At 46.7% G+C, this 16984-nt stretch overlaps 1 protein-coding gene across 2 annotated transcripts in view; it reads left to right on the top strand.

Moving 5' to 3' along the window:
* faap100 (FA core complex associated protein 100) overlaps positions 1-16984 on the top strand; it is a 31275-nt gene that overhangs the window by 6604 nt on the left and 7687 nt on the right. For both annotated transcript variants that reach the window (XM_038777222.1, XM_038777223.1), the window contains 5 exons: positions 5840-6828; positions 7958-8114; positions 8486-9306; positions 15794-15936; positions 16248-16364. In XM_038777222.1, the coding sequence (XP_038633150.1) occupies positions 5840-6828; positions 7958-8114; positions 8486-9306; positions 15794-15936; positions 16248-16364 (2227 nt within the window). The remainder of the gene's footprint in view (positions 1-5839; positions 6829-7957; positions 8115-8485; positions 9307-15793; positions 15937-16247; positions 16365-16984) is intronic.

Genomic DNA, 16984 nt, shown 5'->3' on the forward strand with positions numbered 1-16984 from the left:
TGTTTCTCGAGCAACAAAGAGGGTAGAAGTCATGCCTCAGCTCTACAAAAACCTGACAGACCACGCCAAGTTTGAGCAGCTCTGGGCATCACCCCTTAGAAAGCGTATCTTGCCCTCGGAGACAGTGCAGACTTAACGTTTTAAGTGCGTATGACTTCTGCAGAATCATACCGACTCAAAACGTTAACTATGTGTTTCTCTCTCCCAGATGCTGTCAGACCTGCTGAGTTTTTTTTTCAGCACTTCCTGTTTTTATTAAGACTGTTAAGGGGTATGGGGCGATGGTGATTCGCTGGAGTTAGGCTGAGATCAGTCATGATTTGATTGAACTGTGTGGAACAGGCTCGAGGGGCTAAGTGGCCCACTGCTGTTCCTTTATCCCTAAGAGCCAAGCGGGAGTGATTATTGAAGATGTTTTCTCTTCAAATTTTGAATGACAATAAATCACTCACGAGCATTGTCCTCTTAATATGAGATTCATGCCCCTTGACACTTTCTTCTTGAACGTGCCCTCAGTGAGAAATGGATGTATTCATTCCATCGTTTAATTAAAAAAATATGATCACAAGAAAGATAATCACATCCATGTTGGGACTCCTATCATCTGCATGTGTACAGACTGCAACTATTGGTCTCCAACAACGAGCAGCTTGACACCGTTTCCATGGCAGCGTGGTGACTGGTGTGAATCCGTCAGATTCACTGTTGTGTCTGTCACCTCAACTGCTCTGCAATCAGGAAATAATTATTTATTTGAGGAGTGGAGGTTGTATTAAAATTAGCAGAGAAAAAAGTCCTAACCGGAGGCAAAATTAAATGAGCGGTTAGAATTTGGAATAGGACATATGATGAGGTGGTGGAAACAGATTCAGTAACAGCTTGCCAAGGTAAATTGGATAAAAACTTGAAGGAGATGAGATAATAGTACGAATAATAATATTATAATAATATAATAATCATCTTTATTAGTGTCACAAGTAGGCTTACGTTAACACTGCAATGATGTTACTGTGAAAATCCCTGAGTCGCCCCCCCTCCGGCGCCCGTTTGGGTACACTGAGGGAGAATTCAGAATGTCCAATTCACCTAACAAGCACATCTTTCGGGACTTGTGGGAGGAAACCGGAGCACCCGGAGGATACCCACGAGACACAGGGAGAACATGCAGACTCCGCACAGTGATCCAAGCGGGAATTGAATCTGGGACCCTGGCGCCGTGAAGCGACAGTGCTAACCACTGTGCTACCATTCTGCCCGATTGCAGCAATATGGAGATTGTTCTCTGAACGGGCTATGCAGACATGATGGACTGAATCGCCTTGTGTACTGTACCATTCCCTGATTCTAAGTTAATTTTGAAATATCTGCAACTTGCTTATGAATATAAATCGCAGCATTTACTCTCATGCCTGAGGTTGAATCCACTCTTAATTCTGCAGCGACTTTTCAATTTCTTGAACGAACCGGCATGTTCAACAAAAGTGCCTTCACTCAAGCAGTCAGGCTACCAGTGAAGTACACATGTTATTGAGATATTTTCGGGAGACATGTAGCACTAGATGCTGATCAGAGCACTACAACAAACATTTATAGCATAAACCTGTATATGCTGAGTCTAATACAGTCCACAGCAAGATTTTCATCCGTCAAAATGGTTGTTTTGTGGACCAAGGTTATTGTTTTTTTTGTCATTAATAAAATTTGAGGCAAAATTTCCGCAAGGATCGTGAATAAAACTAAAATTTGAAACAAGGAAAGACGGTAGCACAAGTGGATAGCACTGTGACTTCACAGCGCCAGAATCTCAGGTTCGATTCCCCACTGTGTCACTGTCTGTGCGGAGTCTGCACGTTCTCACCGTGTCTGCGTGGGTTTCCTCCGGGTGCTCCAGTTTCCTCCCAAAGTCCCAAGACGTGCAGGTTAGGTGGATTGGCCATGCTAAATTGCCCTTGGTGTCCAAAAAGGTTAGGAGAGGTTATTCGGTTATGGGGATAGGGTGGAAGTAAGGGCTTAAGTGGATGGGTGCAGACTCGATGGGCTGAATGGCCTCCTTCTGCAGTGGAAGTTCTATGTTCATGTTCTATGTATGTAAGACAGGATGTAAAATTATTTAATCAACATTGGTCATGACAGTACAACTGGATGATGACAATGCACAGTAGATATGGTATTATTTGCCTATCCAACCTAATTTATTGCGTCTCTCAATGTTTGTGACCTTGGGAAATGTGTGAGAAAGGAAACAAAACTTATAGGACGAAATTCTACAGTCGCCGACGGCAAAACCAAGTTTGGCGATTGGCCGGAGATTGGTGGCGCTGCTTTTGCGATGTGCCGCCCCCTCCAAAGTGAGTACGGCGCGCGCCGTATCGACGGCCTCAGGACGTTGTCTGAGGCCCACCTCCCAATGCTCTGCCCTGGACCGACCGAGTTCCCGACGGCGTCGGCCGTATGTGGTACCATCCGTCGGGAGTTTGGCGTGATGGCTGCAGACTCAGTCCAGCGTCGCCACAGTCGGGGGTGGACCGATCCACGGGCAGGGGCGACTTTGACAGGGGTTGGGGGCACTGTTGGGGGATGGTCCGGGACTTGTGAGCCAGCCAAAGGGGGGCACTATTTTGCGGGCCAGGTCCGCGAGTGACCGGCGCCATGTTGCACGGCGCAGCCGCTGTACGCCGCCTCCGTGTGCATGCGCAGCCATGGACCCGGCGGTTCTCTGGGCCGTATCGGCAGCTCAAGCTGAGTGCTCTGGGCTACCTGTATGCTAGCCCCCAGCCAAACGGAGGATCGCTGGCGTTTTACGGCAAATATTTGGTCGTAAAACGCCAATGACGGGCAATTTAGCATGGCCAATCCACCTAACCTACACATCTTTGGATTCTGGGGGTGAAACCCACGCAGACATCAGGAGAGTGTGCAGACTCCACACAGACAGTGACCCAGGGCCGGGATTTGAAACCGGGTCCTCAGCGCCGCAGTCCCAGTGCTAACCACTGCGCCAGATGCCACCCCTCAGCCCATAATTTCTGAGATGTAAATGTGTAAAAACAAATCTGTAAAGACAGGTGAAAACATGAAAGAGATAAAGTTTCTGATGTTTTTTTCCAGACATTTTTGAACATGTCTGAGTAAAAGGAAGCCAATAAATAGAATAAGATTGCGATATGAACAGCAGAGAGCCAGAAACTGAAATGGTTTTAAAAGCACTCTTGCAGATGTACCATTCTGTTTCACGTTGGAGGAATATTTTCTGCGCTGAATAAAAGCTGTCCCGTAAAATATTTACCAGCTGCAGCCTGCTAGCTGTTGCACGCCAGCTGCCTTCAAACAGGAATCTTGGTCTAGACTGTCATTTAATGCCCAGACGTTCCCTAGGGTACACGTTTCTCAGTATTGGCTCAATCGCCTCGTGAGAGTAAAGAAACATGGCGGGGAGGGGATTTACTTCAGCCACTGAGCGAAATTCCCATCTGATTGACAAGGGAGCTGGATCTGGCTGAAACCTGATTGGTAAAGGGAAGAAAATGAACAGCTTGAATCTGAATTTGCAGCTGCCACCCTGGGCTCATTCTCCATTGCCTTCCACTTGGGTCTGGGTCTGAAACTGGACAGGTTGCATGCTGGGACCCGGGTCACAACAGAGGGCAGTCATTTGCTTTGCTGTTGATGGCAATTCATGGGAAATTCAAACGCATCATAATTAGAGAAGTAGTTTGTTAACCATTCAGCACCCCCCTCCCCCCCCCCCCCCCCCCCCCCCATTACCTGCTGGCCTTTAATTTCTCCCCCTGGACCCGTTGAGGAATCCATCGTTGTCCCTTATAAGCAGCAAGCCCAGATGTCACACCCTTCTCTCTCACCGACCTTCTTGCCCAATGTATTCTCAGAAGCTGGTCTCGCCAATCTTCTTAACCTGCTTAGCCCTCCCACCATCACCTCTTTGAACTCTGCCCGTGGATCATTACTCACCCCTCTTCACATTTCCCTCCAGAACGTCGGTCGACTCATTAAAAGGCCCCTGCTGTCCACAATCTTGTTGTGGACAATTGCATTTACATCTTTTCTTTGACTGTAGCTTGCCTCTTTCTCGAAAACCACTTTGGCTAACTCTCTAACACCAACCCCACTCAAACCATGATGGTCACGTGGTGGTCCTTTTCACCAAGTCACACCTCGAGTTCTTACTCTTTGGTATCTCCCCTTCTTTGAGATCCTCACCTTGTTCTACCCTGCTCTTCTGACCTTTTAAAATATTTGTTGTCCAGTACAGTTGAGATCACCCATTCAACTGCTTCTGTTGATCCTTTGAACCACCAGTTTCTCTAACCCTGGCAACTTGTGCAACCCCTCCTTCCTTTTCTTCACCATTGGCAGTCACCCATGCTTCACGATTTACATGTAGGCCCATGTGCCTCTATCTCTCCTTTTAAGATCCTTCTTAAATCTCCCCACTTTGACCCAGCTTTGAGGTGACGCTGCCAATATCTCTTTTGACTCAGCATCCATTTTGGCACCTTGAACCTCTGTGAAGCACCTTGGGGCACTTGTCTACGTTAAAGGCACGAGATACAGGCAATTGGCTGTTTTTGTGACATTTTAACAAAGTTAACAGACTGGAGGGTAAATGAAGCTACACAGGACAATTGTAAAAGGTTGATGTGCTCTGTCATGTCATGTCAGGGGAGACGGTGGTGTAGTGGTATTGTTACTGGGCTGGTGAGTCAGAGATCCAGGGTAATTCTCTGGGGACCTGGGTTCAAATCCCATCAAGGCAGATGGTGAAATTGGAATGCAGGAACCTAATGACAAAGGTGAAACCATTGTTGATTGTTGTAAAAACCCATCTGGTTCACTCATGCCCTTGGGAAGGAAATCTGCCATGCCTACGTGGTCTGACATACATTTGACTCCAGATCCCCAGCAATATGGTTGACTCATAAATGCAATGATGGTCAACAAATATTTACAAATTATTATTAACGAATAATTATTATTAAATGCTGGCCAGTGATACATTAACCCGACTATAGGCAGTCAACAAATTTTTTTTTTAAATGGCACATTGAGACAAAGAAAATAGGAACATGAGGAGCCATTTGGCCCGTCGAGCCTGCTCCACCATTCATTATGAACATGGCTGATCATTCAATTCAGTAACCTGTTCCTGCTTTCTCCTCCCCCATATTGATTATTTTAGCCCCAAGAGCTATATCTAACTCCTTCTTGAAAACATACAACACTTTTCGGCCTGAACTGCTTTATGTGTAGCGAATTCTACAGGCTCACCACTCTCTGGGTGAAGAAATTACTCCTCATCTGATGTTCTAAATGGTTTAACCCATATCTTTAGACTGTGACCCATGATTGTGGACTCCCCCGCATTCAGGATTGCCATAATCACAAGAGGTAGAAAAAAATTGGACCTGTATTCAAAGCAAAAACGGAAGAAATATATCCTGGACTAACCATTGTGCCCTCCTGTTGCCAAGGCCTCATCAGTGCAGACAGGTTGCTGATACCATTCCCACAGCTGAGTACTTCCAACAATGCTGAGCCATATAATGGATTCCTTTTCACTCCCTAGCTTTCCTGTTTTTGCACAGTATATTCTGCAAGATCACAGACTCTCCTGACTTTTGGCCTGCGATTGCTGCATTGTCCATAGTCATTATCTAGCAATTTGAACTGGAAAGCCCCCTGTAAAATTGTGACACTTGGCAAGGTTTTGATATGTCACAACATGTCCCAGGATTTGTAGCTGATTTTATCTGCATATGTCCTGTATGGAATCGTTATGTAGTTTCTTTTCTTTTTTCCCCCCCACTACCTCTTCTTGCAGCCTTATCGAAGAGACAGGAGTTCGGGAGTCGCTCCTCGATGCATCCCAATCGGGAAGTAGCCATGGACGTCGCATGCCTCGTGTCTGTGCTGTCAGTGATGAAAGATGTATCATCAGGGACTCGGCAATCTGCTCCTTTGTTGTGTCAGACGATGTTGTCGTGACAGTCGCTAGCGAGAGTCAGTCATGGAGGATGAGCTTCCTCACACTCCCACCTGTGGGCTGTGAGGTTCAGCTGTGCAGAAAGATTGAAGACGTAGACTTTGCTTTGCATCCCAATATGACATGTTGTGAAAAATCTCCCAGATCGAATTACTCGCCAGTGCTATGTTGCATTTACCCTCAGACTTTGAAGGATTCCGAGGAATGCTCAAGGGGTGACGATCACCTCCGTGTGGAACCATCACTCTTCAGTCTACTCTTCAGTGTTGATGCCAACATGCTGAACTCGCCCATCATCCTTTGCGGGCTGCCAGATGGGCAGGTTTGCTTCGTGCCAATGAAATACGGCAGATCTGAGGCCAGAGGTCATGTACCACGAATGACGGTGTTGTACCACCTGGAACAGCCAGTGGTTTTTCTTGGAGGATTGATGATAAAACCGGAGAGGGACGGTGATCAGGGGCACCAGTTGTCAACAGACAAACCACTGATTGCTGACGGTATTGTGGTGATCGGAAAAGGTGGCAAAGTGGTGATTATCAAGGCCAGTCTTCAGATGGAGATGTGGCTTCCTGACTTTGTCCAGTATCATCTTCGAGGGCCCATCGTCAGTGCCTGTTGCCTCGCTAGCACCCTTTACTACAGCACTCGCTGGGATTTCTTCAGCGTTGAGCTTGTACAAAGGGACCCATTGTTTGGAGTCATGGGGAGGACAGCAGATGAAAGGAGCGACCAAACGGATGGTGTTCTGCCCTCCGTCCTTACACCCATCAGTCTGAACATCTGTGGGGTTGTAGCTGTTTCCAAACCCTCACTGACAGCCAAAGGTAATAATCTACCTGCATCCTAAGCCAGGACTCTGCTTTCGGATGAAAGGGCATCGACCTGAAACATTCACCCTGCTTCTCTCTCCCCAGACGCTGCCTGACCTGCTGAGTATTTCCAGCATTTTCTGTATGAAACTGGCCAGAGTGTGAGATCTGAGCAGAACTGAGTAAACCGTTTGTAGGCACCATTCTGTTAGATTCCTGACAGTAGCACAGGCAAACATTTAACAGCAATTGTGTTAGTGCAAAAGTACTTTTACTCCTAAATCCCTTTTAAAGGAAACAATAATAATAATAGTAATCACTTATTGTCACAAGTAGGCTTCAATGAAGTTACTGTGAAAAACTCATTAGAATTCCTCCGTACTTCCTTGTACTAAAGTTTTCCCATCTTGGCTCCTGCTGCTTTAGTATCCAGGATCTGTAGAGATGGTAATCTGCATTAGTCCCTGAGGACCCCTTCCTGATGTCAGCCAAGCGATTCTGTGGTCTTGCGCTAAGTATATGCAGACTAAGTAAATGAAGGGAGGGAGGGGTCTGAAAGTTTACATTGCAAATTATTCATCCTGTTCTTTAACATTTAAATTTATTCATCTTGTGGCGCTGGTGGGGAGAAGAGAGGGATTGATCCTATTAACCACGATCGCAGTCTTGTAAAGGCCCATTGTAATGTTGCAATCCTTTAATGTAAATGCTGGCAGATTTCTCACTGATGGTCAGTGAGTATTCCTTGTACTGCTGCGCAACTTCCTCACCGCAAGAACTGCCACTGATTCTGGGGAGGATGATGTCTTATGTATTGTTCTAACTTAACGGGTAAAAAATAATACATCTCTAGGGAGTGAAAACATTTTCTGTTATGTGTCACATTGTTGTATAAACACTCCCGACCGCAAACTCTTTGGTGTGTTTTATAAGGAGAGGAAAGTGTGCTTGATAAAGGCACCTGCATTTTCTCTCCGTTTGAATGTTCCGATTCTGAACCCTGACTCGGGTGGCAAGATCAGGCGAGCCTCCGAATCCTGACTGCTGCCGAGACAGCTATTGGGAATCGGAGACTGGGATGTACGTGGGCTGGAATGGGTGAGGTCAGGTTTCTCCTTTGTTCACAACTTGTGTTCTTAACCAGGTGATGTCGATGTAGTCGCGCTGACTGAAAAAGGCAAGGTGATGGTGTGTACTTTGCCTCACAGTTTGACAGCAGCCCTGAGCATGGACCTCAAGGCAACGAGTGCAGGAAAACGCATTAAGGATCTTCTCTCTGGGATTGGCAGTGTCTCCGACAGGTAGGAGGACAGTGCTTAAGTTTTGTTGATGTGCTGCCTGGTTTAATACTGGGACAGGCAGACCACTTGTTCACAGCAGTGAGGATGCTGCTGTCGGTGACAGTGCTCCTGGTTTAAAATGAGGTTGCTGCTCCTGATTAGAAAGTGTGAACAGTGGTGACCGACCATATTGGGTTATGCTGTGACCCCATTCGTGGTTGGATAGCCCGCTGCCCACCACTGTCTAAGCTTACGTATGGAGAATGGCTTCTTAGATCATATGCTCATGAAACACACTTTCCCAGCATAAACCAGCACCTGTGGGGGAGGAGGAGAGACAGTCAGGACGGCAGCAAACAACATTCACATCTCATTTTTGTTTTGGTCCCCAGAATCTCGTCCTTGAAGTGTGTCATGGAGCAGAAAGACAAGGCTTTGAAAGGACTGAACCAGGACTTCAACATATGCTGTGCACTGCTGTCCAACTGGGAAAGCCAGGGGAAAGGAATGGTGCCCTCCAATCAACCAATCAGCTGCCGTGTCACTGCGAGGTGGAACCGTTTACTGCTGCAGGATTTGCTAGTTGTTTCCTGCATTTTGGAGAACCTCAGTGATTGGCCATTGGAACGCAGGTGGTCTCTTTGTGTGAGACTTGTTATCCAGACATCTGCATTAACCGAAGCCTCGGACAGCACAACCTTTACTTATAGTTTCCCCATCAACGAACTTGGGCCTGGGAAGAAGATGGAGGTCACTGCCCCATTGAACTCTGAGAGTGATAGCTTTATAGCGCTTCCTGTGTCGGTTCACAGCTTTCTCTATTATAGTTTGAACAGCATTTTGCCTGGGGGTGCCAGTGAACAACCTTCCTCTCGTAGTTCCGTGCTGTCACCTGGTCTTTCAGAAAGTGATGGAATTTGCCTGCCTCTAAACACGCACGTTATTGATTTGTTAGATTGCTTGCACATTCATGGAGGAGCAACTGAAATGGTGTCAGCCCTGAATAACAACTACAAAGCTAGCACATCGGACCCATTGGAGATTTTTCTACAGTCCGCTATGTGCTCTGGCGTTAATGATGCTAAAGACAGTGAAAGGTTGAAAGGGTCTTTCAGTGTTCCAGGTGGTGAAAATGCAACTAAAGGACCATTTTCAGCTTCCATCAAGTTGTCCTCTGACTTGGTGAAGATTGCTGTGAAAGATTTGGGTACAGGTGCGGAAGCTTTATTTATGAATGATGAGCTGTGTGCTATAAACGTGTAAATCTGAGATGTTCTCTGCCTGGTTTGATTTCTGGATCTCCTGCTGGGTGGCACCACCGCCGCCTGTGCCAAGGCCTTTGCCGCCCCGTGCCAAGACCTTTACCGTCCTGCCCCTGCTAAGCTTGTTACCAGATGACGCAGAGGAATGACTGGTGCACAGAATTTCGCAGTGCGTAATCTGACTGCTGTTTGGCGCTTCGTTTTAAGGATTCTGCTGTGAATGGTTTTGTAGGCATTACCAATGTGAAGCTTTTTGAGGTATATTTTGACTACGTGACAGTGGAAGAGGTGTGATGGTGAATTGACAGCACGTTGTACACCCCAGTGGAAATAGAAATAGGCAGAGAGGTAAAATGGCTGACAATTTCACCATCACACAAAGTCAAAATCTTCCCTCCCCTGCCACCCCATTTGGTTTGATCTTCTCCATCATTTCTTTCTGCTGCTTAAGACAGTGAGGTTAGTTGCAGGTAGGTATTGTCCTCTTGTCCATGCTATAGTAAAGGAAGCAAGTCAAAGTGAGTACAGTTATGTTGAATGTCAAGAGAGTAAGACAAGGATGGATGGTCTTTACTTTAATGTTAGCAGTGTGATAGGTAAGACTGATGAGTCAAGGACGTGGATTGACACATGGAATTGTGACATTGTTGCCATCATCAAGATATGGTTAAGGGAAGGGCAGGACTGACAACTTAACATTGCAGAGTATAGGATCTTTAGGCGAGACAGAGGAGGGTGTAAATAGGGAGGTGGTGTTGCACTATTAATTAAGGAATCAATTACTGCAATGAGGAGAGATGATATCTTAGAAGGGTCTTCAAACGAGGCATTATGGATAGAAATTGGGAATAAAATGGGACAGCCACATTACTGGGGAGTGTATTATAGGATCCCAAAGAGTCAGTGGGAAATAGAGGAGTAGATATGTAGACAATTTAGAGAGGTGTTGTAAGAATAATAATCAGGTAATTAATACTGGGGGATTTCAACTTCCCCAACATAAATTGGGATAGTCATAGTGTAAAGGGTTTAGAGGGACCTCATTTCTTGAAATGTATTCAGGTATTTTTTTATATCATTATGTAGAAGGCCCAACAAAACATGGAGCTGTGTTGGATCTGGGTCTGGGGAACAAAGCCGGACAAGTGTTCAATGTGGCAGTGGGGGAGCATTTTAGTGAGAGCGACCACAACACGGTACGGTTCAAGTTTGTTATAGAGAAAGGAAAAGATGACCTGCAGAAGATGGTTTCGGATTGGGGCAATGCAGATTTTACTACAATCAGGCATGATCTGCCCAAAGTTGACTGGGAACAGCCTCTTGTGGGAAAATCTACAGTGGAGCAATGGAGGACAGTCAGAAAAGAAATTGGGAGAGTGCAGATCCAACATGTTCGCTATAGGGGGGAATGTAGGAGCAATAAGTTCAGGGAACCCTAGGAGCAATAAGTTCAGGGAACCCTGGATGTCTCGGACAATCCAGGACTGGATAAGAAGGAACTGAAAGGCTTGTAGCAAGTCCAAAGGGAGAAATTCAACCGCAGCTCTCGAGCAATGTAGGAAGTGCAAGAGGGGACTCAAGAAAGCGATAAGAAGAGCAAAAAGGAGGCATGAAAAAGGACTTGTGAATAAGATTGGGGAGAACCCGAAGATATTCTATAAATGCATTAAAGGGAAGAAGTTAACTAGGGAAAATGTAGGGTCCATTAGAGACCGAGGGGCAATCTGTGTGTGAAGCCACAGGACATTGCTGGAATGTTAAATGAATACTTTTCATACAGAATTCAGGAAATGGGACTGTGAGAACCTTGAACAGCTTGGCATAGGAAGTGAGGAGGTATTGGAGACTTTGATGGCCGTAAAAATAGACAAATCCCCAGGCCCGGATGAATTGCATCCCAGGCTGCTATGGGAGTCAGAAAGTTTTTAATTCCTCTCTGGCCACGGAGGGAGTGCCAGAGGACTGGAGAACAGCTCATGTTCCACTTTTTCAAGAAGAGTGGTGAGATAAACCAGGGAATTACAGGCCAGTGAGTCTCACGTCAGTGGTAGGGAAACTATTGGAGGAAATTCTGGAGAGAATTAATTTTCACTTGGAAAGGCATGGGTTGATTAGGGATAGTCAGCTTGGCTTTGTCAGAGGGAGGTCATGCCTAATAAATTTGATAGAATTTTTTGATAAAGTGACCATGGGTGTGGATGAAGGAAGTGCAATTTATGTAGCTTATATGGATTTTAGCAAAGTTTTTGACAAGGCCTCACAAGATCCTTTCCTGAGCTGTATGATTCTATGACTCTTCGATTATTTGAATGTATGTGTACACTTACAGCACGGATTGCTTCGGCCAACACCCCCATCGCTGAGATCAGTTGGCATTTGCGACAGGTCAGGAATGGACTGTTGTCTCAGTAGAAATATATCGGAGATACAGAGGAGATTGGTGGACGGTACCGTGCCTTGTTGCGGTTGCGAATTGTGCACCAGGGCAGCTGACTGCCATCTGCCGTGTTGTGCTTGTACTTTGGACCTGAAACATTGAGGGATAAATGACTTTCCCCATGGGGCCGCTTTGTGGCCCTTCTGGCACTTCTTTGTGGGGAATTTTCTGGAACTTTCTCTGGGCTGAAGCATGAACCAAACACCCATGAGCATTTTGACTGACTGCAGTCGTTACCAGATGTTGCAGCTGATTTTTCAAAAATTATTGTCGGAGGGTTTTTGTTTTGAGGGGCTGTTTTGTCATTTGGGTTTGAGCAAGATACAATGGTCCGTTTGAAAAACAGGAAGCAGGCTGATCACACATTTTGGCTCTTCCAAACTTCAGTTGCGCCTGGAGAGTAGTATGGTTGCCAACTCTAGTTGGATGCATTCCTGGAGCTTTTATCACTTGACTTCCCTCTGTCCGCCACCCCACCCAAAAAAGAGACTGTTTCCCATCTCCCAGTGTTTAAAAAACTAATGTCTAAAGAATGTTGGGGTAAGGGGGCCAATATTTCTCCAGGGTTACTCAAAGCAGCACCCAAGAGGTTCACCTTTAATCCCCAGAGACCCCAAGACATTAAGGCAGGTTGGTGACCCAAACGAGCATTTTGAGTGGTAGGTACTCAGAATAAAGTGTTAGTTGTTCTAGAGACCATAAGCTAAACGATTCACATAAAACATGTGGTGGCTTCAGAACTCTTCCTGCTCAGTATAATGGTGCCAATACAATAAATTATCCTCGGATTAGTTACATTAACCTAGTAAATGTAAATGTTCAGAAAATCTGAAGGGTGGGGGGGTGATTAATAATAAAAGCAAAATACTGCAGCTGCTGGAAATCTGAAATAAACCCGGAAAATGCTGGCGAAACATCATCAGAATTGGCAGCAGCTGTGCAGAGCGAAAGAAAAATGAATGCTGAGTCCGATGTGACTCTTTAGAAGAGGGAGAGGAAAGCTTTGTGGACTTGAGGCAGCTAGTCTCACTTTAATATGCAGTTTCCTGAGGTACCCGAGGCATTGGGATCTGTCCCCTTCACCGCGGAGACCTTGGCTGAACGCGGTTCAGAATCCGTCTCCACAAATGGGGGCTGGATGGAACGGCACTCGTGGGGGTCTCCCAGGGGCATCAGAGGCCACCAGGCGCCTGCCCTTTGGGCAGGGTGGCACTCTGGCACTGCAGGCGCCATTTTATAGCATTGTGTTTCTCGGCGCTGTGAGTTAAACACGCTTGCTATGCAGCTTTGTTCCCATTTAGTTAAATCCCGCCCTAAAGCTTTGGCCCCAGAGGAGGTGTTAATAGAATAAAGGACAGCACTGTCTGAAGGCAAAATAGCAGTGTGTCTTAATAGCAGAGCCAGGGGTCAGCGCTGTCTGAAAGGAAAAACATCAGAACAAGATACTGTTCTTGTGAGAAGGGTGCGGGGAAAAAAATGAAAATGGAGAAGAGAGGGCATGGCCTGAAGTTGTCGAACTCCATGTTTAACTGGAAGATGAGGTGCTGCTCCTCCATCTTAAGTTGGGTTTCACTGGAACATTGTAGCAGTTGAGGACTTGAGGCGGGCAGGTGGTGGTGGTTTTGGACAGCCCGGTAGCACGGTGGGTAGCACTGTTGCTTCACAGCTCCAGCGCCTCAGGTTCGATTCCCGGCTTGGGTCACTCCTCTGTGTGGAGTCTGCAAGTTCTTCCCATGTCTGAGTGGGTTTCCTCCGGGTGCTCCGGTTTCCTCCCACAATTCCCGAAAGACATGCTGTTAGGTAATTCGGACATTCTGAATTCTTCCTCCGTTACCCGAACAGGTGCCGGAATGTGGCGACGAGGGGCTTTTCTCAGTAACTTCATTGCAGTGACAATGTAAGCCTACGTGTGACAATAAAGATTATTATTATTGAGTAACTTACAACGGCGACCAGGACCCACAGTGCATAGAACAAACTCTGATGATCACTGTGATTGCACAGGTGGATGATGTTTTGCTCAGCTTTAATACCTATGGTGAAGATAGTGTCCATTTAAAGTATTTGCAGCTCCACACAACACTCCTTATGGGCTAGGTTCAATTGGGGGTGGGCTGATGTGTTTCAGAAGAGGCAGTTTATTAGAATAAGAGGGACAGATCTCTTCTTTGTATTAAAAACAGCGAAATTGCTACCATTTTGTATGTGATGCTATCTCGCTCCTCCCACATCCCCAAATAAATGATTTTGATTGTAGGAGGCGATCAGTGCGTTGTGTTACTGTATTGGAGCCTATCTGTCTCACTGTGTTCATACCTGAAGTCAAAATGTGCATGCTTGAACAAACAGGACCAAGAAATGATCAGTCTCAATTTGGCATAAAATGGGCTTCAAGCTGGTCCTAATTTTCATTGCCAGACAGGCAGAGACTGCAGTCTTTCCAAGTCCGACAGTCCTTTTTCTGCCAATGGATCCACCCCAGATTGAAGTCTGACACTTTATTGTTGCAGCGTTGAGGTTGCTGCTAACTTGGGGAATGTGCTACAGGAATCTATGAGTGGGAACTGTGTGCTGCCGTGCTGGAATATTACTTTCCACTTGTCTTTTGGATCTAAGACTGATATTACTGCAGGTACCTACTTAAAATGGAAGAGACAGATCCCAAACCACGATTTGGTCCATTACCCTGAAAATAGTTTCCTGCTTTGAATCTGATGTTTTTGTTTTGTAGTTAGTGGTTTGGCCGGGATTGGAAGTTGCGTGGAAAGATTGGTAGGCTAGGATTGTTTACTTTGCAACAGAGGAGGCTGAGGGGAGACCGAATTGAAGAGCATAAAATTCTGAAGTGTCTAGATCAGAGTGGATAGGGAGGTGTTATTCCCCTTGGTTGAAGGATCCATAACAAGGAACATAGGGCGCGATTCTCCGCCCCCCACGACGTGTCGGAGAATAGCGGGAGGGCCTTCCCGACATTTTTCCCGACCTCCCGCTATTCTCCCCCCCCCCCCCCCCCCCCCCACAGCCGCCCCCCCCGACACGAATCGCTGCTCGCCGTTTTTTACGGCGAGCAGCGATTCTCCCCTAGCCGATGGGCCGATTTCCCAGGCCTTTACGGCCGTTTTCATGAACACCAACACACCTGCTCTCACCGTTCGTGAAAACGGCCGCAAAGTGCCGTTCTGGGGAACCATGGCACCGATAGGCACGGCCGTGCCAAGGGTGCCATGGGCCCACGATCGGTGGGCACGATCGCGGGCAGCGGGTCCGAACCCCGCGCACTCTTTGTTCCTCCGCCGCCCCGCTGGATCAGTCCGCGGGGTGGCTGAGGGGCATAACGGCCCGCGCATGCGTGGGTTTCACGCATTTGCGTGATGACGTCATCCGCGCATGCGCGGGTTGGAGCCGTCCAATCCGCGCATGCGCGGCTGACGTCATCGTGCACGTCAGCCGCCGTTAACTTTGGCGCGCGGGCTTAGCGAATTTCGCTACGCCTGCGATGCCGAGGTTCACGGGGCCCCACTGCTAGCCCGGACCGGGGAGCACTTCACGACTGCCTTCACGACTCTCCGCATTTGCGGAGAATCGCGCCCATAGGTTTTAAGGTAAGAGGTGGAACGTTTTGCTGTTATTTGAGGGGACGTTTTTCACCCATAGGGTTGTACGATGTAGAATGTGCTGCATGAAAGATTGGCAGAAACAGAAACCCTCTTAACATTTGAAAACTACTTGGATTTGCACGTAAAGTGCCCAACTTACAAGGCCACGGACCAAGAGCTGGAAATTGGGAGAAGGTTGGATGGTCTCTGGTGGCTCAGTGAGGGCCGAATGCGCTCCTTTTGCCCTGTAAGTTTTCAATGATTTGTATCCCTGATGATCAAGTGCGCTAACATTTTCTGAATCGGGTGACCCTTTCTGAGCGTTTCCAATGTGTTGATTTGTTTAATCTTTCTCTCTCTCTCTCTCTCTCTCTCTCTCTTTCTCTCTCCTCCCCCCCCCCAAAGGAAGTGCTGCTGAGAATGGATCTGATGTCCTTCAGTGGCTGCTGTCTGCCAATCCTGAGGTGGCGACGGTAAGGGTGCAGCCTCTGCCGATTGTGCACTGTACCACACCAGACGGCAACAGTGTCCGGATACTCACAAAGCAGGTAAATGGTGAACTCTCGGTCTTGTAAGGCAACATCAGTCCATTACTGCTCATTATTCTATATTGAGAGGCAGGAGAGACCACAGCGACATTTGTTAGCAGGGGGGAGCCCTCAATATTTGGATTTATTTCTCTAGAGCTCAATTGAAATATTGTTCTTAATGCACAGAATGTGTAGCGTTTGCTTATTTACCTTTAATTTCCGGGGCATTATTTAATTACTAATGGGTTTTATCCCTCTCATTAGCAACATTTAGATGATGTGATCTAACGGACCACAATGCTTTTTCTTTTACACTCCTTGCCCTCCAGGTTTCTGTTGATGATTTATCTGTTGATGGACCACTCAGTATGGTGGAAATTGTGATGGAGTGTTCCTCGCTGACTACGTTTTGTTTCTTGCATCAGGCAATTGCGCGGCGTGTCCAGGTAGGATATCAACAGTCTGCCTCAGCGCACAGTTATCTCCGCACCTGTTGCTGTACGTTATGCCGTCTTTATAGTCCGTGCAGTCACCCAGACTGAACCCTACGTTATCCAGTCCTGTGTCGTGTGTTGAAGTGAAACATTGGCTGAGCCCTGAACTGGTCGTCTGTTGTTATTTCATCAAATTCTGCAGCGCGAAAGGAGGCCATTTGGCCCATTGTATTTGTGCCGGCTCTTGGCCTGGTACTTTTTTCCACTGATTGGGAAGCTGTTGTAAGATTCACTTTGATGGTCGTGTATTTTCTCCATTTTTCCAGGGGACAGTGGTCCTGTTCAATGGAGCTGATGAAACCAGTTTAGTTTTGACCTCTGTTTTGTGCAAGAATTGCTTCACTTTGACCTGTCTGACCTGCACTGTTCAATCATCGAAAAGACACTCAGACTGAAAGGAGAGTCCAGAGCCCCTTGCAATTCAAATCACTCCCCCCATTTTATGCAGTAATCTAATAGCTAAGGTAGAATTTTGTTTGATGTTTTTGATTAAAGTCAGTTTTCCTTTTGGATGATCCAATTGTTTTGGATGTACAATTGTAAACAATGAGTTACTTTGGATTTGGGTTTAT

The sequence above is a fragment of the Scyliorhinus canicula genome, chromosome 18, assembly GCF_902713615.1.
Source record: "Scyliorhinus canicula chromosome 18, sScyCan1.1, whole genome shotgun sequence".
Taxonomy (NCBI): Eukaryota; Metazoa; Chordata; class Chondrichthyes; order Carcharhiniformes; family Scyliorhinidae; genus Scyliorhinus; species Scyliorhinus canicula.